The sequence below is a fragment of the Sinocyclocheilus rhinocerous genome, unplaced genomic scaffold (assembly GCF_001515625.1).
Source record: "Sinocyclocheilus rhinocerous isolate Xijiao unplaced genomic scaffold, SAMN03320098_v1.1 scaffold1708, whole genome shotgun sequence".
NCBI classification, from domain to species: Eukaryota; Metazoa; Chordata; class Actinopteri; order Cypriniformes; family Cyprinidae; genus Sinocyclocheilus; species Sinocyclocheilus rhinocerous.
The window spans coordinates 1,299,087-1,323,893 of NW_015648635.1; the positions used below are offsets into that span (position 1 = coordinate 1,299,087).

The 24,807-nt window shown below is 35.1% G+C and overlaps 1 protein-coding gene across 1 annotated transcript; it reads right to left on the minus strand.

Moving 5' to 3' along the window:
* Positions 1 to 16: 16 nt before the first annotated feature.
* Positions 17 to 24,775, minus strand: LOC107710092 (striatin-interacting protein 1 homolog). The gene is made up of 17 exons (XM_016514797.1): positions 24,693 to 24,775; positions 18,584 to 18,653; positions 17,989 to 18,063; positions 14,264 to 14,398; positions 13,372 to 13,492; positions 10,354 to 10,422; positions 10,174 to 10,276; positions 8,511 to 8,699; positions 6,535 to 6,585; positions 5,111 to 5,343; positions 3,993 to 4,058; positions 3,780 to 3,843; positions 2,570 to 2,640; positions 2,421 to 2,487; positions 2,166 to 2,270; positions 1,493 to 1,697; positions 17 to 359 (listed from the first exon to the last, which is right to left on the minus strand). Exons 1-17 carry the CDS (start codon positions 24,717 to 24,719, stop codon positions 109 to 111), a joined length of 1,902 nt encoding a protein of 633 aa, XP_016370283.1. The 5' UTR covers positions 24,720 to 24,775; the 3' UTR covers positions 17 to 108.
* Between the last annotated feature and the right edge of the window lie 32 nt (positions 24,776 to 24,807).

Here is a 24,807-nt window from a genome sequence, read left to right on the forward strand (position 1 = left end):
TGACTGTACAGGAATGGCAGACCCTCAGTGCTTTGAGTATTTGCGTGATCCCACAGTAATTGTGTCGGTTTAATAAGAAACAAAAGTCCCATAATAATCACAACAGGATCACTGGGCTTGTAGCAGACCTTCCCACTGAATAGGTTGGGAGAAAACCTCTCTTTCAAGCCACATCTCATAGCTGTAATGGAAGTCTTCGGGCAAGTCGACGCGCTGGCCTAAAACGCTTTGGAGGCAGTTGTCTACAGGTGTAAACTCACTGTTCTGATTCTTATCGTAACGACGCATATTGAATTTCTCAATGCTCTCGCGTAGTGCGCACTCCTCCGCCTGGAAATCCCACGGCCGAGCATCGATATCTGGCAGAAGAGAATGAAAAATAGGAGCATGTATTACATATGAGAACAACTACAATAGCTGTGTCCCAATTCAGGGGATGCATCCTTCGAAGGTCGAACCAAACATTGTTAAATGGTTAGTCTGGGTCGCAAAGGATTCATTTGTCATATCCTTAATGGCCCGGGAATCGAATGATGCATTTCGAGGCTGCATTTGAAGGAGCTTCCAAAACAGCCTTTGTCTCATTGCTGTGATGCATTCAGTCTTCGAATGCAGCCTTTAAAGGGGTCATATGATGCGATTTCAAGTTTTCCTTTCTCTTTGGAGTGTTACAAGCTGATTGTGCATAGATAAGATCCCTGAAGTTGCAAAGACTAAAGTCTCAAAACCAAAGAGATATTCTTTATCAAAGTTAAGACTCTGCCACGCCCCCCTAGTATGTAATATTGCCATTGAAATGGGTACTGCAGTCAAAATTCAAAATATTTGAGAGCGTCATTTCTCCCACCCCCTCCTACTAAGACTTCACGTTCATAAGGGTTTGCCAGATTGAGGACACACAACAGGAACAAGTGCAATTGACAATGGAAGGCAACAAAGCCTTACACTATAAGTTGATGTGGTCATAGAGATTTTTTAGATGGATGCAGAGGCTTTTTAGGTTGGGTAGAATCTGTGATCTCTGACCCAGTTTGTTTGCTGGATTCCATGGCTGCAATATGCTGTGTTTTCTGCCAACTGGCAACCCGGTGTGTTGAAACACTATTAGGTAAATTGGCGGTGGGAGGAATCACGTGGACCAAAAAAAAAAAAAACAGACATTCAGACACGGAATACACATTTCAAAGTAGAATAACTGGCTGTAGCATTGTTTTTCTGAGAAAAAGTATGTGAAATTAGCATGTTTCCTAAATATCTGCAAGCATATTACAGTATTTTTATGCTTTAGTACAGTAAAAAAAAAACATTCACACAGCACATTTAAAAGATGCAGCCTCTGAATTGCAGCATATGACCCATGTTTCACAGAGGAAATAATTCAAAATTTAATGATGCCAAACCTACAGTAGATCTTCTACAGGGTCTACAGTTGTGTGTCTTTCTCATAGGCCCTGCCCCCAACCCTGAGTGAACCCCCCCCCCTGATATTTACCATTCCCATACGCCCAGTCGTCATTGAGCCGATGTCTGACTTTCTGGTAGATGGCAGACATGGTTTTCATGTTACTCTTTCTCCACTGGCGGCCCAGATACTTGGTCTGTATCTTGAGGAGTTTGAGGACGTAGAGCTGCATCATGGCCTGTTTGACCTTGAGCGCCCTCTTCAGGATGGGAGCAGACTTGAACACCACAAGCATCTGTAAAGGAAAGAGACCCAGCACAAACCACATAAAACTGTTTTGTAAAAACTCATTAATTCATTAAAAAAATCCTTTATATAGATTTTCTCCACATGAACAGACTGTATCAAACAATTAGAAATGCCACTGACTGATATCATTAGCTATTTATACATATATCATCACTGATATGTATTCGGTCTCTCTTTTTAATGAAAAAAAAATCCATGCCGCAAGAGAAACAGAATAAAATTACTTACAAGTGGGGCAAGGTTATACAATAGTACAAAAACAGCAGCCATAATAAAAATTAAATAAATAAAAATACATGAAAATAAATAAATAAGACTAATAGTAATGAATAGGATTTATGAACAATTTACACTGAAAATTATTTTTATTTATTGCATAAGGCCTAGTTATGTATTAGAAAATGAGATGGCTAAATGCTTTTATTCGTTAAAATAAACATTTTCTTTCTCTCACCATAGTTCTTGAGTGCTTCCACTTGGTAATTTTGTTTAGGATCCTCAGTAAGTTGATGCAGGAGAAGAGATTACGCCAGCAAAACTGATTACTGTCACCAGCTTCCTGTTTACACACACAGACACACATTCAGCATCTTAACAAACAACAAAAATAATAGTTTCTTTCTTTTTTACTCACCTACTTTACCTACAAAAAAGGTTGAAGTTTAAGTAAAAAAATAAATAAATAAATAAAAGTGTTTTGTATCATTACCAGGCTTTCAGCTGTGAGTTCAGGCATTTCATGAACCACACAATGAGGGAAATCCAGGGCACAAATGCTGCCATCAGAAAACACAATATGTTTAAAAGACAGACAGACACAGAAGTTGGTTTTGAGTGAACATATATCCAAATGTCTACCTGTTTTTGGCACTGATGTAAGACATAATGTTCTGGTTGAAGAATTTGAGGATGAGCGGGATGCAATTGGACTATTATTTTGATGCTTGAACCCCTTTAAAAGTTGACCCATAAATCTTCAGAATATAAATAAGAAATAAAACGGTAAAGTTTGGTGAATGTAAGCACTACTGAAGTGGAGATGGCTCAGTACATGAGTCCAGCAGTAGAAGATCAGATTTACTTTTAAATATGGCAGATTTGTCTTTCTTTTTGATGCATTTAGAGTATCCTTTTTTAGTTTAAGTGCTTGTCTCATTGTTGTCTCTCTCTCTTTCGTTGTCTTGTGATGAATGGTGCTTTGGCAGCGAGCCTATCAGCAGAGCGCAGGGTCAGTTCGGCCAAAGACATCACAGAGACACGAGCAGAGAGACTTAATGAAATTTTACTGGGTGTCGTCTGTAAATCATGGTAAAAATGTATGATAGTCATTATATTTTTTTGCTCAGAAAAAAGTAACATTAAACAGGAAACATTCTAACACATGGAAAAAATGTAAGCTGTATTAAACTATTATTTTGATGCTTGAACCCCTTTAAAAGTTGACCCATAAATCTTCAGAATATAAATAAGAAATAAAACGGTAAAGTTTGGTGAATGTAAGTACTACTGAAGTGGAGATGGCTCAGTACATGAGTCCAGCAATAGAAGATCAGATTTACTTTTAAATATGGCAGATTTGTCTTTCTTTTTGATGCATTTAGTGTATCCTTTTTTAGTTTAAGTGCTTGTCTCATTGTTGTCTCTCTCTCTTTCGTTGTCTTGTGATGAATGGTGCTTTGGCAGCGAGCCTATCAGCAGAGCGCAGGGTCAGTTCGGCCAAAGACATCACAGAGACACGAGCAGAGAGAGGAATGGCAAATAAAGAGAGTCTGACCGGTGAATGAGGACGGATATCTAAACTGTGATTGGCTGAAAGAGCCCCAATAGAGCATGCATTAGACCACAGGATTCACGTCAATGCATATCTGTGGCTCAACAGCTGGTGAATCTGACATATACAGTATAATCCACTTATTGAGTATCAATAAAAGGGCAAAACATTTAAAGCATGAGAGAATGCTTTAGCGTTTAGTATTCATGCATATGATGTTCGAATAATTTTTGTTACTCATCCAGCTGTCTAGAAGAAAACTAGAATATTAGAAAACAAAAATGTTTCCATGCTTACCAATTTCAAAGTCTTTACACTCTCATGTATGGGCCTGGGTAGCCCAACCAAAGTGTCAGTGTCACTGTAAAGCAGCATTAGAAAGAAAGAATATTCAGTGTGAACCAAAAACAGCAGTGCGTTTATTGATTTAATGATAATGAAGGTGACCTGTATTATCATTTATCATAGATTCAGAACATCAGTAGCTGAGCTTTAGCCCGGGAAACTCACTTTCCCAAGGTAAAGCCGATAAATTTATTTCTGCTGGTCTCCAGAAAGTGCTCGATGTCTTTCTCTCTGTGGAAAGAAAAGGGGAATTACTTTTGACTACATGAGGAGTTGGCTCGGACATAAACAGACTTATTTTAGCCTTTTCTCAGTTTAGGACAGGACTGCTACCAACATACAGCTGCTTAAACTTATCAAAAAGAGCGGCATAAATGTGTCCCTTCATCGTTTTTGGACTAACCTCTTTAAACTGCTGCAACACCAGCAGTGGAGCTCAGCACAGTGTTACAATTCACAGGTAAAGAAGCCGCAGAGGTAAATACTGTACTGTGTGGCTCTTTGAATTATCAAGAGGATTTGATCAAATGTGACTGTCACAGCTTTCGCTATTGCAAATTCATCTCTTTTACTTCCTCTGTGTTTCTCCCTGTTCATTTGTCAATGCCCATAAATATGCATTATTTATGTCGGAGGTTCCACAGTCCTAAAATGAGCCTGTTTCCAGCACAGGAGCTGTAGAAGATTTTTGTAGGCAGTTAGACGGGTCACTACAGATACACTACAAGTTTGGGGTCAGTATGATTTTTTTTTAAAGAAATTAATATTCAGCAAGGATGCATTAAGTGGATCAAAAGTGACAATAAAAGACATTCGGAATGTTTCAAAAAAATTTTTTTTTAACTTTCTATTTATCAAAGAATCCTGAAAAAAGATTAATCGTGGTTTTCACAAAAATATTAATCAGAACAACTGTTTGCAACATTGTTAGTACCACCAAATCAGCATATTAGAATGACTTCTGAAGGATCATGTGACACTGAAGACTGGAGCTTTGCATCACAGAAATGAATTACATTTTCAAATATATTAAAATCGAAAACAGCTATTTGAAGTTGGAATAATATATCACAATATTCCTGTTTTTACTGTATTTTTAATTACATAAATGCAGCCTTGATGAGCATATGAGACTTACCGACTCCAAACTTTATTGCCTCCCTGAGCTTTATTTACAAAAAATTGCTTGTACTTATTGCAAAACGACAGATCTCTGAAAACAAGTCAGAGTCAAAATAGCACAGTTTATGGGCATCACATTTGATGAAGACCTTGTACGCTACCTGACTTTGGGAGCCCATGGCAGTCCCTTGGGGAAGGACACTCTCTCCGTTGGTGGCCGCAGTGGTGGTGGTGGTGGTGGCGGTTGGATAATAACATCTCTGTCGAGAGGGTCGACCTCTCCCTCGATGCCACTGTCCACATCCTCTGGGTCATCTTCCTCATCCCGTGCATCATCGTTTTTGAAAGGGTCCCGTTCGTTGTAAGTGTCTAGGCTGTCCTGCTTGACCAGGGGCTGCAAAAGAGGGAGAAAGAGATTAAGATCAAGTTGCAAATGTATATATTACTCTGGACCCTGATACGGAGTCTCATTAAGAAAGACCAAATTCATAATTAAAGGGATAGTTCACCCAAAAATGAACATTCTGTCATCATTTACTCACCCTCATGCTGTTCCAAACCTATATGTTGGTAACCAAACAGCTGCTGGTAGCCATTGACTTACATAGTATGGAAAACAAATATTATGGAAGTCAATGGCTACCAACTGTTTGGTTACCAACATTCTTCAAAATATCTTCTTTTTGCGTTCAACATAAGAAAGAAATTCATGGAGGTTTGGAACAACTTGAGGATGAGTAAATGATGATTCATTTTTGTGTGGACTATCCCTTTAAGATTTTAAAATATCATTTATATGGTGTGAATGAGATTTGGTTTTCTTCTTTAATTTTTTTCTTTACACTTTTTTTCTGAACTGACCAAATTGAAACTTTTTTGAATGAACAAGACTCATATCAGGGGTTTTTTTTTTTTTTTTCCTGCACATTCTTCTGGTATTTCAGCCTTCAGATTATGTTCCCCATCCAATGCTTAAGAGCTTATCGCTGAAACTTACCGTTCTATAAACCTGCAAATGATAAGCATCACAAAAACTTTCAATCCAATTTTGGGGACTCACACATTCCAGATACAACACCGCAGGTCCTTTTTTAACATTCCTATGCGGATTCAGTTCAACAAAAGGCACAAAAAAACAAGTTCTTCACATCCCTAGTGTTGTGCAAACACATGAATGGCAAGATTCAGAGCAAGCATCAGGCATGAGGTGCATTAGTGGAGCGTCATCGTTTGTTCCAGTGCAGTCAATGTATGAGTGTGTCTGTGGACAGTACTGAGGCCATGAGCAGAGGTGATTCAGCTGTGATTGGTTGCCTATGAGAAGAAGCCATTCTGCTAGCTAGTTGGAGCCAGAGTGTGTCTATGTGGGTCTCATTGACTGAGAATATGTGGAAAGATGTGCAAATGGAAAGATAGGAGGAGATAGAGAGTCTTGCTAATGTCCATGGTCAGCTGTATCTCTCAGAACCCTTCCCCAAATCAAGTTTCAAAGGAAAAACAAATTGCTGTGAAGGAAAAGAGAGTGGAGGAGTGCAAGGCCAGCCCACAACAAAGAGAATGCATAAAAGGGGTTTGGGGTAAAGACCTGTTTCTTGGCATATGGACTGTCTCCTTCCAAGCTATCAACAAAGGCACTCTGTAGGGACACAAGGAAGAGATGGGGATGAGCCAACAGGAAAACCAAAACCCAGAGAAAAAAAAGGGCAGAGAAGAGGGAGATTTGAGGAGAAAGTGTTACAGAAAACTTACAGAGACAGAGTGAGACAGGAAGGAGAAAGGTCAAAAACCTGCTGTGATTGGTCCACAATGTTGACTGGCCAATCGGTGCTCTGCTGCATTTCACTCTCATTGTGACATCACCAGTGCAATGTTCGGTTGTCTTGAAGGACAGAAGTGTGTCATATAGTCCCTTTTGTGTGTTTATTTTAAAGCTTGTGCAAGTTTTGCAGGCTGGGTGGGCTGTCATATTCGTATAACACCGCCCTGCATCATATTCACTGAATGAAATCCAACACTGTTGCATACTAATTTTGGGCTGTTGATTTCAAAAATAGTGGCTGTTTCGCTACAAAACTACAAAATCTGATGCATTTCGTAGCATTTTTGCTTTCAACAACCATTTATAAGGTGAAGAAGTTTTGTATTATCCCTTAATAACCAGAAAAACTGCCACAAAAACATGATTCCTCTCGTCCTCTGAGCCAGGTTACAACTATTTTTCGATTTTCACATGTTTGAATGATTCTGAAGATATTACTACCACTTACCCTGTAGCAGATTGTAAATTAAATACCACATTTTGAATACTACTTTTTGTCATTAAAACTTTTGAATGTTTTTTTTTATTTTGAGAAGTGCATTAAAGCTGATACATATACACTGCCATTCAAAGTTTGGGAACAGTAAGATTTTTAATGTTTTTTAAAGAATTTTCTTATGCTCATCAAGACTACATTTATTTGATCAAGAATACAGAAAAAAAAAACAGCAAATATGTAAAATATTACTGCAATTTAAAATAACGTTTTTCTATTTTAATATACTTTTAATATACATTTATTCCTTATATTATTATACTCCTGTGAAGCAAAGCTGAATTTTCAGCATAATTACTCCAGTCATCAGTGTCACATGACCCTTCAGAAATCATTCTAATATGCTGATATTTTTTGGAACCTGTGAGTTTTTCAGGATTCTTTGATGAATAAAAAGTTTAAAAGAGCAGCATTTATTTACAACAGAAATCTTTTGTAGCAATATACACTATAGTTCAAAAGTCTGGGGTTAGTACATTTTTTTTATTTCTTTTTTTGAAAGAAATTAATACTTTTATTCAACAAGAATGTGTTAAATTGATAAAAAGTGACAGTAAAGACTTAAATAGAAAATATTTCTATTTTGAATAAATGTTGTTCTTTTTAACTTTTTTATACATCAAAGAATCCTGAAAAAAAGTATCACAGGCTCCAAAAAATCTTAAGCAGCAAATATTAAGCAGCGATAATAAATCAGCATATTGGATGATTTCTGAAGGATCATGTGACACTGTATACTGGAGTAATGATACTGAAAATTCAGCTTTGCATCACAGATTTTTGCATATTTCAAAGTATGTTAAAATAGAAAAACATTATTTTAAAAATTTTTCAGTATTTTTGATCAAATAAATGTAGCCTTGATGAGCATAAGAGACTTAAAAAAAAAAAAAAAAAAATCTTACTGAACGGCAGTGATTATATAACTATAGCCTTATAATCTGAAAAATCTTTATTCTTATTTTGTGAAAGAAAAAAAAAACTGTACATTGAAAGTTGTTGATATTTTTTTAACTCAGCATCAAATTGAATTAATTTTTCAAGATGCAGGGCTGTGTAATAGGTAGCACAGATCAGATTTTTTTGTGTGCTTGCTTTGTATTTCATACACTGAGTGTATAGGTTTATACGCATAAGAGGTTATGTGTACTCATACTGGCACAGTTCATGTATTTCATCTACACGTGGTTTCTGCTAGTGCAACTGCAACTGCTTTGAAAGTCATTTGCATGTGTGTTTCTCGTACCCGACGACTCCTGCGTCCTCTCTTCTGCTGCTGCTGTTGCTCGATGAGCTCCATGGCCGAGGCAGGAGGAGAAGCGGCACGCATGTTTCGCACCACCTTAATGCTGTCCTCAGGGAGCGGTGACAGGTTCAAAAGTTCTCTCATTCTCACCTTCATCTCCTGCAGCTCCTCGAAACCTCCCAGAGTGAACTGAGGTGCACAAACACGTAGAAATCAATGGACAGAGAACTATAGGCACATAAACAGCTGCCTGATTTACAGTTGAAAGAGTCCATGATAAACACAGTGTTTATATTCTGAAATATCCAAAAAGGCCTCTCTTTATCTGGTAGAATACAATAAGCAGCAATTATTCTATGGAATGAAATGTAGCATAATGAAAGAAAATAGAACAGAATTAAATCTTCAATCAATCCTGAATAAAACTTTGGGGTTGGCAAGATTTTAAAAAAATGTTTTAATGTCTTATGCTCTGAAGGCTGCATTTATTTGATTAAAAATACATTAAAAACTGCAATATTGTGAAATATTACTAGAATTTAAAATAACTGTTTGTATTTCAGTATATTTTAAAAATGTAATTTTTGTAAGATGTAATACATCTTACTGAACCCACACTTTTTAACAGTAGTGTAGAATAGAATAGAATAGAATAGTGATTGTATTGTATGGAATGAAACAGAACAGAATGACAGAACAGAAGAAGTTTAATTCAAGGAATACATTTCCATACATTGATTTATTTGTGGTGGCCCGCCACAATATCAACACTGACCACCACAAATAAATTTTCCAAAAGGCTTTGACTTCGTTGAATAAACATGAGCACTGTACGTTTCAAAGTCAAAACGCAGCACGGGGGTTTTTATATAAATGTATCTTTTTTTGAAGGGAACCGATTGTCTTCAGAAAAGTTTTGTTGTCATTTAATGTTTAATTTAATCTTTCCTTTAATGCCTGATAAAGTAGCGTTTGTGAGGGCAACGCTGTTTTGATTAGCAGTTACCGGGGAAACCGCTGTTTCTGCCGCTCTTAAAGCGCCTCCTGCTGGCAGAGAATGAATTTGCACTTTCAATAAGCCTGTCTGCTATTTAATATTTACATTATATACATATATATTTCTCCCTGGGGGAAGTGCTGCCACACATAGAGTGTAGTAACACTGAAATCTGTATATGAAATTGAATGGATTAAAAGATAGTATTATGTAGTATAACAGAATAGCATAGAATAAGCAGTCAATTATCTGTGGAATAGAATAGAATAGAATAGAATAGAATAGAATAGAATAGAAGAATCAAAATTACTTATCTAAAATGAAGCATATGTGATTCTGATGATTGTATATTGAGACTGACCAGTATGGTCTTCCACAGTAAGAGCAGCACTTTCTTCATTGGGAAATGGGGCGCATTCATGCTGCAGAACTTGGTTACCATGAAATGTATCTTTTTTTGAAGGGAACCGATTGTCTTCAGAAAAGTTTTGTTGTCATTTAATGTTTAATTTAATCTTTCCTTTAATGCCTGATAAAGTAGCGTTTGTGAGGGCAACGCTGTTTTGATTAGCAGTTACCGGGGAAACCGATGGAACAGACTAGAATCAAAATTACTTATCTAAAATGAAGCATATGTGATTCTGATGATTGTATATTGAGACTGACCAGTATGGTCTTCCACAGTAAGAGCAGCACTTTCTTCATTGGGAAATGGGGCGCATTCATGCTGCAGAACTTGGTTACCATGGTGAAGAGGAGGAGGGCAAAGGGCTAGTGTTATATACAGTGTATAGTGTTTTCTATCAGAGAAAAAATAAATAAAATTAGTCCCAGTGGGCATCTTACCTGAGTTCAGTGCTGTCTGCCAGAGAAATGGCTGGTTTTCTCACCGCACTGCTGCATGCCTGGTTATTACTGGAGAAAAAAGGAACAATACTAACTCAAAATATAAATGCACATCCTTATGAAACATCTGCGTCAAAGGACCAGGGGTATTACAGTTAACCAAAACTAAAACTAAAACCATAAAAAAAAACTTAAATTAACTGAAATTAAATAAAATATTTAAACCTAATTTTATTTCAGGTAATTGGCAAGGCAAAATTTGTCATTTTAATTTAGTTTAACTTGATGTACTAAAATAATGGAAACAATTTACAATAAGGTCCCATTAGTTAACATTAGTTAACAGTTTTTATTCATCTTTGTTAATGTTAGTTAATAAAAATACAGCTGTTTATTGGTATTTCAAATTAGCTCAGATCCATTAAATAATATGAACATACAACTTTTGATTTTAATAATGTATTAATACATTTTAATTAATATAATTATTAATATAAACTAAGGTTTATTTTAAAGTATTTTCCATTCTTAGTTTAAGCAATGAAGTTACCTAATGTTAACAAAAAGAAACTAATTGTAAAAAAATAACTACAACTAAAACTTAATTTATAAAAACTGCACAGACCTATTTTTTAAAAAATCCCAAAACTAATAAAAATGACAAAAAACCGCACAAGATTACTAAAACTTTAACTTTAACTAAAATTAAAATGAAAACAGAAAATAGAAAAATAAAATCTAATTCAAAATACTGATAAAAACTATAATAATAATAATAATATGGTAATGATACTAAAATAACACTGTAAAAGACTCATTACAACCAGCCAACTTTTATCATTCCACAAAATACAATACAAATGAGTTTTTGAGGGGGAAACAAGCCATGCAGTCCAATCCCTTGTATTCAGTACAAATGCTAGCTTGTAAACCAAAACCCTGATCAATTGAATCAGATGTGCTCAGCTGAATATGAATCAATGTTCGGAGAAGCTGGAGGGCTAATTGTGCAAATTACGCCACAGTAAACCACAGAAGAGGCAGAGAGGCAGCGGTACGGTCTCCCTGAGAGCAGTTCTGTTGTGTGAGTGGATGAGACCATGTACAAAGACATTAAATCCCCCAGGCAGGGGCTTGAAAGAGGAGAGGCATGGTGGCCAGGCAGATCACAGACGGACCACTCTGTGGCTCTTTTTAACACGAGTGCGGGAGGAAATGGAGAGAGAGAGGGTGCTGATGCAGAAAATAAAGAATGGCCTTATTATGGAGAGATGACAGCAGGTACGAGATGGATACACAAAAGAACTGGGCCTTTTTGATCTTGCTTTTAAAGTATGGTGCTTATATTACCTTCATAAGAATATGATGAAGTAAAATACAATGTTTCATTTATTAAATGTTAACTGTATTTTCTGGAATATAAGTCACTATTTTTTATTTTTTTTGAAATGTGCTGTGATTTCTATTCCACAATGATATATAATCCTGAGTCCAAAGTCCAAAGAGATTATATAATGCAATTAATGTCAAGCACACAAAATAATAATACGATGAACCGAAATCTAATGTTTCATATATTAAATGCAAACTATTATATTTTCTGGAATAAATGTCATGTTTTTTTAATCATCTACAGCTGCAACTAATATTCCAAAGTGACTTATATAATGTTGACTAATATCATGTTTTGCATGCTTCACATTAATATAATTAACGTGACGCATGCAAAACGTGCAGCGTTTATTTGAATAACGCATTTCCCACACACCAGTAGTTTCAGTTTGGCTTTTCAGTTTTGTTGTTTGTAATAACTGTTGTTTATAATGAATACTATATTCATTATTATAGTTAACTAAATCTAAAACCATAAAAAAATCAGTTACTTGAAATAAAATAAATGTTAACTGAAGTAAAATAAAATATTTTTAATAAATACTTTTTTAAATTTCAGCTAGTTGTCAAGGAAACATTTCTCATTTTCATTTTATTTTTAATTTAACTTGATGTACAAAAAAGTTAAACTTAAATAAAAAAAATTTATACAAATTACAAAAATAAAAAATACAAAAATGAAAAAAAAAAACGAATTAAAATGATAGCAAAAATGGTAAAATCTATAATAGCATATACTGAATACTGAATGCCACTATAATTTATGTTTGTTTTATACTTTGTTTTTCATTCCTGTTCTGCTCTAAATACAATTACATTTAAAGGATTTGTTGTGTAGTGAGGGGAACTAAAATACACGTTTATAGAACATTTCGTTCATTTTAGATTTTTTCTGAACGTAATAAAATGTGACTTACGCCAATGCAATGTTTTTTCTCTTAACAATACAATTTTGACCTGGTGTGACTTATAGTCAGGTACGACAAATTTTCTGGAAAATACGGCAGGCTTTCACATTTTCTTAATTGCACTTACCCATGCAGAAGTTGCTACCACAATCCTAGGGTATAATGAATGGTTGCCAGGCCATTGCTACGTGGTTGCTAATGTGTTCCGAGTAGTTTTATGCACATTAATGTTTATGTTGGTACAGTATGTGCAATAATAAGAGTGATATCTGATTTCACTGATATCACTCTCTGAATAGAATAAAAAGACCTGTTAACATGAAAGTGTACTTAATGAGGGTAATTAAAGGAATGGAGAAGTTGCTCGCTGTGCCGCCCAGGCAGCTGCTACCGTACACACCGGGCATTAAGAAACAGAAAAGAGAAAGCCGTTTGTCTCATTAGTACAGCACCCAGGAGATCCACAGAAATACACAACTGTTTCACACACACACACACACACACACACACAGTCACGACTGAGCCGTTTCTAACCTGCTCCCTCAGGAGAAGGAGAATAAAAATAGCAGCACTGTTAAACAGTAGAGATTCAGTCTCTGTCTGTCTCTTTCAGTATCTCAGCCTTCGCCTGTCTGTCCTCGCCTGCAGCAGATGGTCTGCCCTCAGTCAAAGATCTCCACACAGAGACTGAGGCATTTTGGGAAATGAAAACACTCACTCTATCTCCATGCTGAGGAGCTCCAGCAGAGCCGTGAAGATGCCCATGTCGTAGAGGAGGAAGACGTTGTGTCGGGACCAGTAGAGGACGTCAGTTTCTGTGTCGCACTCATCAAACACACCTGAACACACATACGTAAGAAAAAAGAAGAAATTATATTTTGCTTAAGAAAAGACTATTTTAAGGATTTTTTACAATTATTTTCATGTCAATTCAGCATGTTTATGTCCAAATTCTCATTACCATAATGCTCAATGATTCATATTTTATTTTTACATATTTTTATTATATATATATATATATATATATTTATTTATTTATTATTATTTTTTTTTTATTAAAAACAAATATTGCCATACATTGTTTTTAATAAAATTTAAATATGCATAAAGGCAGTACTACAAATGAAATAAATAAAAAAATATGACAAAAAATTAAGACATTTTCATGCCAATTATTAAAGTCCAAAAATACATTAAAAAACACTCAATAATGATTCTTATTTTTGCAATAGTCATACTTTATTGTTTTATATATTTCTATCTTTTTAAAATATTTTTACCAAAACAAAAACTGCAAAAAATGTTGTATAAATTATGGGCAGTTCTAAAAATGCTATTACAAATTAAATAATACATCATTATTAAAGTAGTGAGAACTAGGAGAAATGTGTTTAATAATTATCAAAATATAATCAATTATAGATAATATGTACTAAAAAATAAATACATCGAAATTGCAAAATATCTTAATGATCCTAAAACAGATTTAATTTCACATAATATATTTGGTTACTTTTTTATTTCTTGATTTGGGGTGAAATATGACATGCTGTCAACTGGTTTCATGAGATTCACCCATTGCATTGTGGTTGTATGTATTATATTCATACCTTGTGCCAAATAGAGGATGGCTCGGGCAACTTTGAGCCTCTTGTCTCGATCGGTGACCTCCAGAGCATCCAGCAGTCTCATGACATATGCCCTCTGCTCCTCCATACTCAACTCCATCCACCTCCGGCCCTTCACTGAGAGCAGAGCACAGAAGAATTATATCTCTTAATCATTTCTGCCATTCTTCTACCACCTCCCATTCTGACATGTGAGAAAGATTAGTCCAGATTTGTGTTGCTCAAATACCCATGAGAGGGGAGGCACACGTGAAAACACTCGTTCACTTCAGTGACCTCTCTTCTCTTTCAGTCAAAAATGTTATTCAACCACATATACGAGTGGGGGACTGAATGCAAATTACTGTACAAACCTCCCTCTGAATATTGGTAAAACATTTGCCTCAAGTCTTTTCAGTGGAAGGCTTGTGTAAAATTAAATCACTGAGGTCGTTCATCTGACACTGAAGGCTTCACAGTGGAATTCTGATGGGACTGATGCTTTTTATTAAAGTCACATCAGGAGGAATCAACATTTCCTTGATTTTATGAGATATAAGATTCCGAAACATTTGCTTGCATACATTTCTCATCTCAGAAGTGAAGAGGTTACATATTCGTCTTTAAAGGAATCGTTCATCCTAAAATGAAAATTTGCTCACTCTCAGGCCATCAAATATGTAAATGAGTTTGTTTCTTCATCGGAACAGATTTGGAGAAATGTAGCATTACATCACTGTCTCACCAATGGATCCTCTGCAGTGAATGGGTGCCGTCAGAATGAGAGTCTAAACAGCTGATAAAAACATCACAATAATCCACAAGTAATCCACACCACTCCAGTCCATCAATTAACATCTTGTGAAAAGAAAAGCTGTGTGTTTGTAAGAAACAAATCCATCATTAAGGAGTTTTAACTTTAGAACCGTTGCTTCTGGCCAAAATGGCCAAAGTCCAGAAATCATTATAATGCTTCTTAAAGTGAAAAAGTCCATCCTCTGTTGTCCAAATCCACCCCCGTATTTGTTTAGAACTGTTTTTGCCTGTAAACGTTGCTTGATCTGTGCATATTTCTCTTCTGATTCACACAAGACATTGATTTGAAGTTAAAGATTCTTAATGATGAATTTATTACAAATATGCTGCTTTTCACGTCACAAAATGTTAATTGATGGACTGGAGTGGTGTGGATTACTTGTGGATTACTGTGATGTTTTTATCAGCTGTTTGGACTCTCATTCTGACGGCACCCATTCACTGCAGAGGATCCATTGGTGAGACAGTGATGTAATGCTACATTTCTCCAAATCTGTTCTGATCAACAAATAAACTCATCTACATCTTGGATGGCCTGAGGGTGAGTACATTTTAAGCAAATTTTCCTTTTTAGGTGAATTATTCCTTTAAGGCGCAGCAGCATAAAATCTGAGAGTCTGAAAGAGAGTGGAAAATTACATTATAAGTGGACACAAGGGGGAAAAAAAATAAAAAATGAGCCCTTTGGATGGCAGAAAACTTTTAAAAGTGTAAACGTGTCTGGTATGAGACTCCATCAACACATAATATGCAGTTGCGTCACAATCAACACAGATGTACAGCACACACGAACACGCTAAAGCTAACGTGACATGGTGATCCAGCCTCTTGGATTTCCTCCATTTTGTAGGGCTGCAGTGCCATGGCAGACACACAGAGAGAGATGGAGAGGGCTGGTGAGGTGAGACTGTGCACACAGCAGGCAGGGTAAAGCCTGAGGCTATACACACACACAAACACACACACACACTGTAACTGCATAAACATTCATTAAAGTTCTCCTTTTCTCACGGAGAGAGAACAGTGCAAATTTGCCGATGGTTTATTTCTGTTCTCTCTCAGACACAGGTGGAAATGTTCAGTTAATCAGCCGTCTCTCTCTGTTTCAGCACGTCCATGCCACTAGGACTCCAAGCTATTCCTCACTTTTTAAAAAAAATGCAATTCTAACACAAAACCCTCTGAGTAAGTGTGTTGTGTGAAGATGCACTGCAAATAAAGATATTTTGTCTTGTTTTCTAGTAATATATATATTACTAGAAAACAAGACAAAATATCTTTCATATCATATGATATATGATGGGCAGTCATATATATATATAAACATACTTAAAATTAATTTTGGAAGCAAAACTGTGTAGGATCACAACACTTGTTCTTAGAGTACATATCAAGTATTTTGCATTTTAGAATTTGTTTTTTCTTACTTTTTCTTTTCTTTTTCAAAATTTTCTCTCATTTTTAAATTTAATTTAGAATCGAGAGGTTTATGCTTAAAACAAGCAAAATAATTAAATAGTAAAAAAAAAAAAAAAATCCAATGTGGTAAGAAAAATAAACCTATTCTCTGAGAACAAGTCTTACTGTGCAATTTGCTTCTGAAGTAAATTCATCCTGTTTTAAGGATGTTTTAAGATGTATAGTGGAAATTATTACTAAAAATACTGATTATATTTTTTGCTATAATATAACATTGGCTACCAGTGTAGGGTAAGGTCACTCTAAAAAAGTAATTAATTACTAGCTACTAATTACATCTTCAACAGTAATTAGATTACTGTACTAAATTACTCTCTCTAAAATGTATTGCATTACTAATTACTTTCTAAATCCCATAGTTGAACAATACAAATTAACAATACAATTTTAATTCTTACAAATAAATCATATAAAATTTTATAAATTATTTTTGAACTGACTAAAGTATTTAAAGGGAGAAGGTTACATTAAAAACATATACTGCACTTTAACATTAGATGTTACATTTTAATGTTAAATCCACTATTATTTTATATAGAATTGTTCTCTATACAATATTTAATGCAGAAGTAATTGTAATTAAATTGCAGAAAAATTAAGAGTTATCCTTTACTTTACTTTGTCAAGAGAAAATCAATTAAATTACAATAATTAATTACTCAGTAATGCATTACACCCAACACTGCGGGCTACATTACCATGATTCTTGAAGTCTTCCTCAAAGTAATCCCTGTTTAGACTGAACTCCGGTTCCTCTGTGTAGCTGTACAGCTCTGTGTGAAAGAGGCAGAAAGACATGCATAGTTAAAGTTAGAAACAGCCACATCGAGAGGCTACAGTAACAGCAAATAAGATTTAAAAAAATATATAATAATGTATAATAATAGTTTATATACTACCACATTTGGTATATTTAAAGGCATAAAACCTCAAACATATCATGAAACACATGAACCACACACAGGTTCACCGTTAATGTTGCAACATTAAAATTACATCAGTAAATATGCATAATGAACATCTAATGTTCTATGAATTTATATCTATTTTTATATTAAAGCTATGTTTGAACACCTGCCAGATATAAAAGTTCTTGCGCTGCTTCCACTAAAATTTGTTCACCCAGTGTTTGTTCATCCCTAGATATGTTAGTGTGTGTGTGTGTGTGCGTTGACTAAAGTATTTAAAGGGAGAAGGTTACATTAAAAACATATACTGCACTTTAACATTAGATGTTACATTTTAATGTTAAATCCACTATTATTTTATATAGAATTGTTCTCTATACAATATTTAATGCAGAAGTAATTGTAATTAAATTGCAGAAAAATTAAGAGTTATCCTTTACTTTACTTACTTTTTTAAGGGGAAATTAAATTACAATAATTAATTACTCAGTAATGCATTACACCCAACACTGCGGGCTACATTACCATGATTCTTGAAGTCTTCCTCAAAGTAATCCCTGTTTAGACTGAACTCCGGTTCCTCTGTGTAGCTGTACAGCTCTGTGTGAAAGAGGCAGAAAGACATGCATAGTTAAAGGAAAACAAGCACATAACATTGGCTTTTCATAGTATAGTAAAACAAATTCATTAAACATTAACTGGCATGTTGCTCATCACATGCAAATTAAAACACACTATAATGAGCCGAATCTTTAGAAACAGCCACATCGAGAGGCTACAGTAACAGCAAATAAGATTTAAAAAAATATATAATAATGTATAATAATAGTTTATATACTACCACATTTGGTATATTTAAAGGCATAAAACCTCAAACATATCATGAAACACATGAACCACACACAGGTTCACCGTTAATGTTGCAACATTAAAATTACATCAGTAAATATGCATAATGAACATCTAATGTTCTATGAATTTATATCTATTTTTATATTAAAGCTATGTTTGAACACCTGCCAGATATAAAAGTTCTTGCGCTGCTTCCACTAAAATTTGTTCACCCAGTGTTTGTTCATCCCTAGATATGTTAGTGTGTGTGTGTGTGTGCGTGTCCCACCTGAGAGCTCTGCAGTGAAGCTGTCCGTGTCCCCATATTCAAACTCCAGGTTCGGGGACTCCATGGACCCCTGCAGATCAGAGGATCATCAAATAATAACTGCACTGCCACAACAGAAAGTGTCACATGTCTAACATCCTGGAACGTTTGCCAACCGCATTTCAGGTCTTTCCACTATTTCTGCAGCATGTGATTTTCCTCGTAATTCAGCCAGGGCACACTACTCTAGAACTTCAACGACAATAGCGTGGGAAATAAGGGGCGGCAATATGTCAGCATGAATTAACTACCATTTCGATCAGCACAGTACCTCACATGTGCTCAGAAGGTACAAAGATCTAAATACAAAGAAGTAACAATTAAAACCACACATACTGCGTCGTAATTTGTATACTATACATTCTAAAATAGTATGTGACATTAGGATTAACGCATCTCCAATTATAGTACACACTAAATAGCATGTCTAGGGTGACTTGATGCTGTATTTTTTGTGGATTTTGTAAGTTTGCACCTGTACATGCTTTTTGGGACAATGTTGTCTACAAACTTGGGAGATGAAGAGTTTGTAACTGTACTCTGCTAACATTTTCAGTAGGCTATTATTAAAAAAAATTAACAATAAAATGTATGCAGTATGCACGGTCTGTAGTACACTGTAAAAAATGTAATTTTAACGGTGAAAGATTGTAAAAATGCTACTGTTAAAACCTGTCAATTGGTTAACAGTATGTTTTTTTACTACTGTATATACTGTAAAGTGAAACACTGCAATAAATCTAATGAGATGTTTAATTTAATTTTACAGTAAAATGCTGATAAATAATGTAAAAAGACCAAGTCATTAATAGTAAATTGACATTCCTAGAATTCTCTGATTTTTAGTACACTGTAAAAAAAATTTATTGTAAAAATTGTCATTTTAATGGTAAAAAGACTGTAAAATGCTACTGTGAAAACCTGATAACTGGTTAACACAAAGTTTTCTTACTATATACAACAAAAAAACTTGTAATTTTACATTAAAATACTATTAAATTTACAGTTTTTGAAAGTGAAAAAACAAGTCATCTTATCATTTACAGTCAAAAACTGTAAATGGACCCTCGCAAAATTTCCTCTTGTGGTACACTTTAAAATAAAAATGTAATTTTAATGATGGAGGACTGTAGAAATACTACTGTGAAAACATGTTAATTGATTAACAGTAAGTTTCTGTATTATATACGGTGAAAACAGGACATTTAAAAAGAAAAGTGAAAAAGAACAAGTCATCTTATAATTTACAGTGAAAAACTCTAAACTAACCTTCTTAGTTTTTTTGTTATCAGTTACAGTACGTACATTAGGGTTTTATGTCACATCTTATGTTGATAAATTAATGTTCATTAAGGGGCTGTCAGCATATTATAAAAGGTACAAAAAAAATTTAGTACTTCAGTAAGTCAGTTTTTTTTTCAAAGTTCTTTCAATTTTTTTTACTGTAAATTACACAGATTGTTTTCACTGACCCACAGTGTGTCATGATTATAAGAAGCAAGACTGCAGGGTTTCCAGTGTGTGTCCATCTAAAAGGATATTTCCTGCATAAATGACTGCTGACTGTTGGCCAAGTCTGCACTTATGCTTAAGAATAGCCACATGTCTTTTAGCCAACTCTCTCAAAGAGCTACTAAAGCGTGAACATTCACACCCAAACGCAGTGTTAATGGTTTCAAAACATCAGTGCTGATCTACTGTATGCTAACATCCCTGAACAGCCTCTAAAACCCTGAGCCAAACATGGATTTCCTGGCTTTTCCTTCACAGTCTGCCTGAAATGAAGAAGTGTCAGGTCCTCCGAGGCGTTTTGATTTAATTGCAGCCCAATTAACATCTGGGGAACACGCTCTGTGCTGTCAGTTGAAGAATAAATTACGTAAGAAGCATAATGTTGAAGATGAACTTTCTTCATTCCCCCTGAGGACCAGGTTCCTGTGCTCAAGTGCTTATTCATTTAAAGATAAAGTGCTTCTGCAGGACCTTCACATTGTTGCAGCTAATTTGGCCTCATTGTTGTGCTGGACTTTCGGTCAAGCTTTGTTTTTAGCAGGCAGCTTTCTTGCAGTATCTCCCTGCGTTTTGCACCATCATGGTGTTCTTTTTTTTTTTAGATGTGGGAAGTGTTAGACTTGTCCCACACATATCATTTTGAATTTTGCCCAAAAGCTCTATTATGGAGGCATATGACCTCAAAACCATCACAAATGGGTCACCCACTATGCTTTTTGGCAAACATGAGATCTGCTTTCACATGGTTTCTTTCTGAGGAATGGCCTCTTTTGCCACCCACCCATAATGCACGGCTCTTGACAGAGCTCTTGTGGACTCTGTTCTCATATCTTGAACTCTGTACTTTTCAAAGTGATTGTTGACCTCTCTCTACCTTCTCCAACAAGTCCCCTTCTCATGGATGATGATGATGATGAATGAACTTTGCTAGGAAATGTCTGGGTGGTTTGATTTTATACTTTTGTTGTACAGTTTCTATAACCTCTTTGGGAAGCGTATACTCTTTTGTTTGACAGCTATAAGCTAAAATGACTTCACAGATAAAACTTTTTATTTTAAACTTAAAATAACTCCCCATCAGACCAGTCGCTTTTCATCTGTAAATCTGTGATTAGAAATAAAACTAAATTTAAGTTTAGTTTAAATTAAGAGTGTAACAATACACTAATGTCACGATTTGCTTTGATAAATGATACTGATCTCACAATAAACTCTCAAGATGCTTTAAACAAAGCCAAAATAGAGTTAAAATTGTATTTTTAAATGACTTCTAAGACATGATAAACAATTCACAAAAAGTACATTTCATAACCAGAATAAAAATAGCTAATAATATAGAATTATGATAGACACATAATTGCTCTCTGTCCCTTACATACATTTAAAAACGTTTTAAATATTGTATTTTATTAAATAATTTATTTTATATTTTTTATTATTTTCTATAAATTATAAAATATGTAATATTATATAGGCCAGTATATGTATATGCAAGTATTTTTTTATTTATTAACATAAATAATAAACATGGAAGCTCAAATTTATGACCGGATTTACTGGATAATATCATTGTTTATATGTGAATAAAACCCTAAATTAAATCTGTATAAACTTTCATTTTTGGATGAACTATACACAATACATATTGTTGAATTTTTGTATTGCGAGATGTTGTGACACGCTATATTGTTGCACCCCTAGTTTAAATGTATAATGTATAATTCAGGCACTGTATACGGATTATGGGCAAAAAAAAAAAAATATGTATAATGAATGTGAGAAAATTATAAATGCACATTATCATCATAAAGCGCATTCTTTATGCATAATGCATGTGCGCAGATTTTACATATGCATATGCACACTAAACTAATGATTTACGCTCTTCTCTCGGTCACTCTCTCCCTCCTAACTCACAGACATGTGTGGCACAGTCAGAAGCATTTTATTTTGGTCCTCAGAAGCAGATGGCATTGATACTCATGGTGGGAAGCTCTAACTGAGAGAGAGAGAGAGAGAGAGAGAGATGGGCTTTCCTTCTGACAGCTTTTCTGACACCTTCCCTAAAGGTTACTCCCTCTGATCTCCCAGAAGCAGAACACTCACGTCTGATCCAAACCGATGCCACATACTGATGCATTCAGAGAAAGCAGGGAAGGTCAGGGGCCAAAACATCTGATACAAAGGCAAACTATGATACTTATAAACTAGAACAACGTCCTGTAAACAGAATACACATTTCTGCCGTGAATCATGTCACTGATTATTACTCACACACACACGTCATACACTGAAGAAACTGCCTCAATGGTGGAGTCTAATGAACCAGGAGTTCTTCATTAGGCTTTTTTATGTCTTAACTTCACACTATTCCTGATCATTATGAGATACTTGCAAGTTATGTACTTTAGGTTACAATCAGTAATATTTTCTAGTGTTTAGCCCTATAAAGCTTATTGTATCATTTGATCTGCACTTTTCTAAAGTCTCTAAATGATCAACATGATCAAAACTGTGCTAAAACATCTGTTGTACACAACGCATTTTGTCAACTGACTGTTTATATTTTTTAGCAAATAAAAGGCCTTTTAATATAATTATAAAAACTACATCTTCAGGTCATGGTTCATGTGTCTGTTATGTACTTTAGGTTACAATCAGTAATATTTTCTAGTGTTTAGCCCTATAAAGCTTATTGTATCATATTTGATCTGCACTTTTCTAAAGTCTCTAAATGATCAAAACTGTGCTAAAACATCTGTTGTACACAACGCATTTTGTCAACTGACTGTTTATATTTTTTAGCAAATAAAAGGCCTTTTAATATAATTATAAAAACTACATCTTCAGGTCATGGTTCATGTGTCTTTTTGCTGTGAAATCTTTACTTATTTTTATAAAGCAAATGTAAGAATAACTTTTACATTGTTAGTAATATTTCAAGATGAATGTGAAGCAACTTGGGTTTACTTGATTATCCATACACCATTTTTTTTTAAAAATCATGTTAAAATATGAACTAAACAAGAGTTGCATGCCTTTCTATCCTATGAAACAAACTGGACTAATCTGTAAATCTGTAAAGCTCAAAACAGGGCATGCACAATGTGCCCTGTGCCAGCACCGAGCTAATGGACCAAATGCCAAAAGATCCAGTCAATATTCACCATTTAATATTCATAATTCATTTAATGCAGCCAGATGCAATAATTCATCACCAATATTACCATGCTCATACCATAAGACCAAGCACAGAGCTTTACATCCAGCATATTCTGGTTTAATGACAGATCACTCACATATATGACCTCTGAGTTTCACTCCTCGTAATAACTCCAGCCATGCACATCATTTTGAGGCATTTTGTGTACATTCAAACCACCTCCCCATCACTGTCCTAGAAAAAAAAATCTGCTGCAGGAGTAAAACACGCTCCAATTCCTCAAACAAAAACAAAACAAAAAAAAACATTTAATATGCTTAACGATCATGGACGAGGAATTAATTACCATAACTTCACTAGGCTGGATGTATTCACAGCACAATATGTGTTACTGTCCTTGAACCTTGAAGACTGAATCTGGGCTGTGCTGTGCCAAGAAGAGAATCAAATATGCATTTGCTAGTTTTATTTTTAATGACTGAATAAATAATAAGTTCATATTGGAGAGAGCAATGAGTGCATTATAGTGTGCACTGTGCAGTCTTTACCACTCCAATTCAGTTCATTCATAGATAGATAAATAGATACAGACAGACAGACAGACAGACTTTCTTTCAAAGAAATATGAATTAAAAATTCACCAGCAGATTGTATATTACAAATCAATTCAACTCCAGGTGATAGATAGATGGATAGATGGATGGATGGATGGATGGATGGATAGACCACTGCTTCTTTTAAATAAATTTATATGAAAATAAATAAATAAATCTGCAGCAGATTGTATATTATTGACCCCCATTAACTCCCAATATAACAATATATATTCCATAACATCAGGCTAATATCAAGCTTATTAAATAACTGGTTTACATGACATATTATAATGCATAGGAATTTGTGCCCACTGACATTTGATGGGTTAATGTGAGGAATACACATGTAGGCCTACTGTAAATGAAATGAGCCAAATGCATACATGCTCAGCATTTTATATGCGCATGTGCATATATCCATATACTGTGTAAGAAGTGGGAATTTAAGGCAGAAACAAATGCATCCTTCATATTTACCCTTCAAATGCATGCACATGAAACGCATGTCTATATCCTCTATAAAACCATCAGCCGGTCACACTGGATCAAATTCCTAAAGAGAAGGTATTTTTAGCGCCATGCATGTTTCTAAAATAACAACTCGAGGCATTTAAAGCCCCCAGCAACAAGCCACCGTACACACACACACACACACACACACACACACACACCCCTCTACCCCTGCAAACTGTCAGTGTGCTCGGATTACCTCCGAATCCATCTGCTGATGGCTGAACCCATCTCTCTCTTGAGCCAGAGACTTCTGTCTGTTACTGTTAGAATCATTAAGTAAAGGTACCTCCATGTCGTCGGTCTGCTGCTGCATCTGTCAGGCTGAGGAGTTGCTCGCCGCACGGAAATACACTGTCACACTGGAACAGACGCTGCTGGACTCAGAATACATTCAGAATAAT

Bases quoted from the DNA above. Each gene is read 5' to 3' on its own strand.
- LOC107710092 (XM_016514797.1), bottom strand. From the start codon at position 24,719: ATGCAGCAGCAGACCGACGACATGGAG. The intron at 18,654-24,692 runs GTACCTTTACTT...TCTGATCTGCAG, and splicing joins AGCAGACCGACGACATGGAG to GGGTCCATGGAGTCCCCGAA. The intron at 2,488-2,569 runs GTAGACATTTGG...TTCTGATGGCAG, and splicing joins TACATCAGTGCCAAAAACAG to CATTTGTGCCCTGGATTTCC.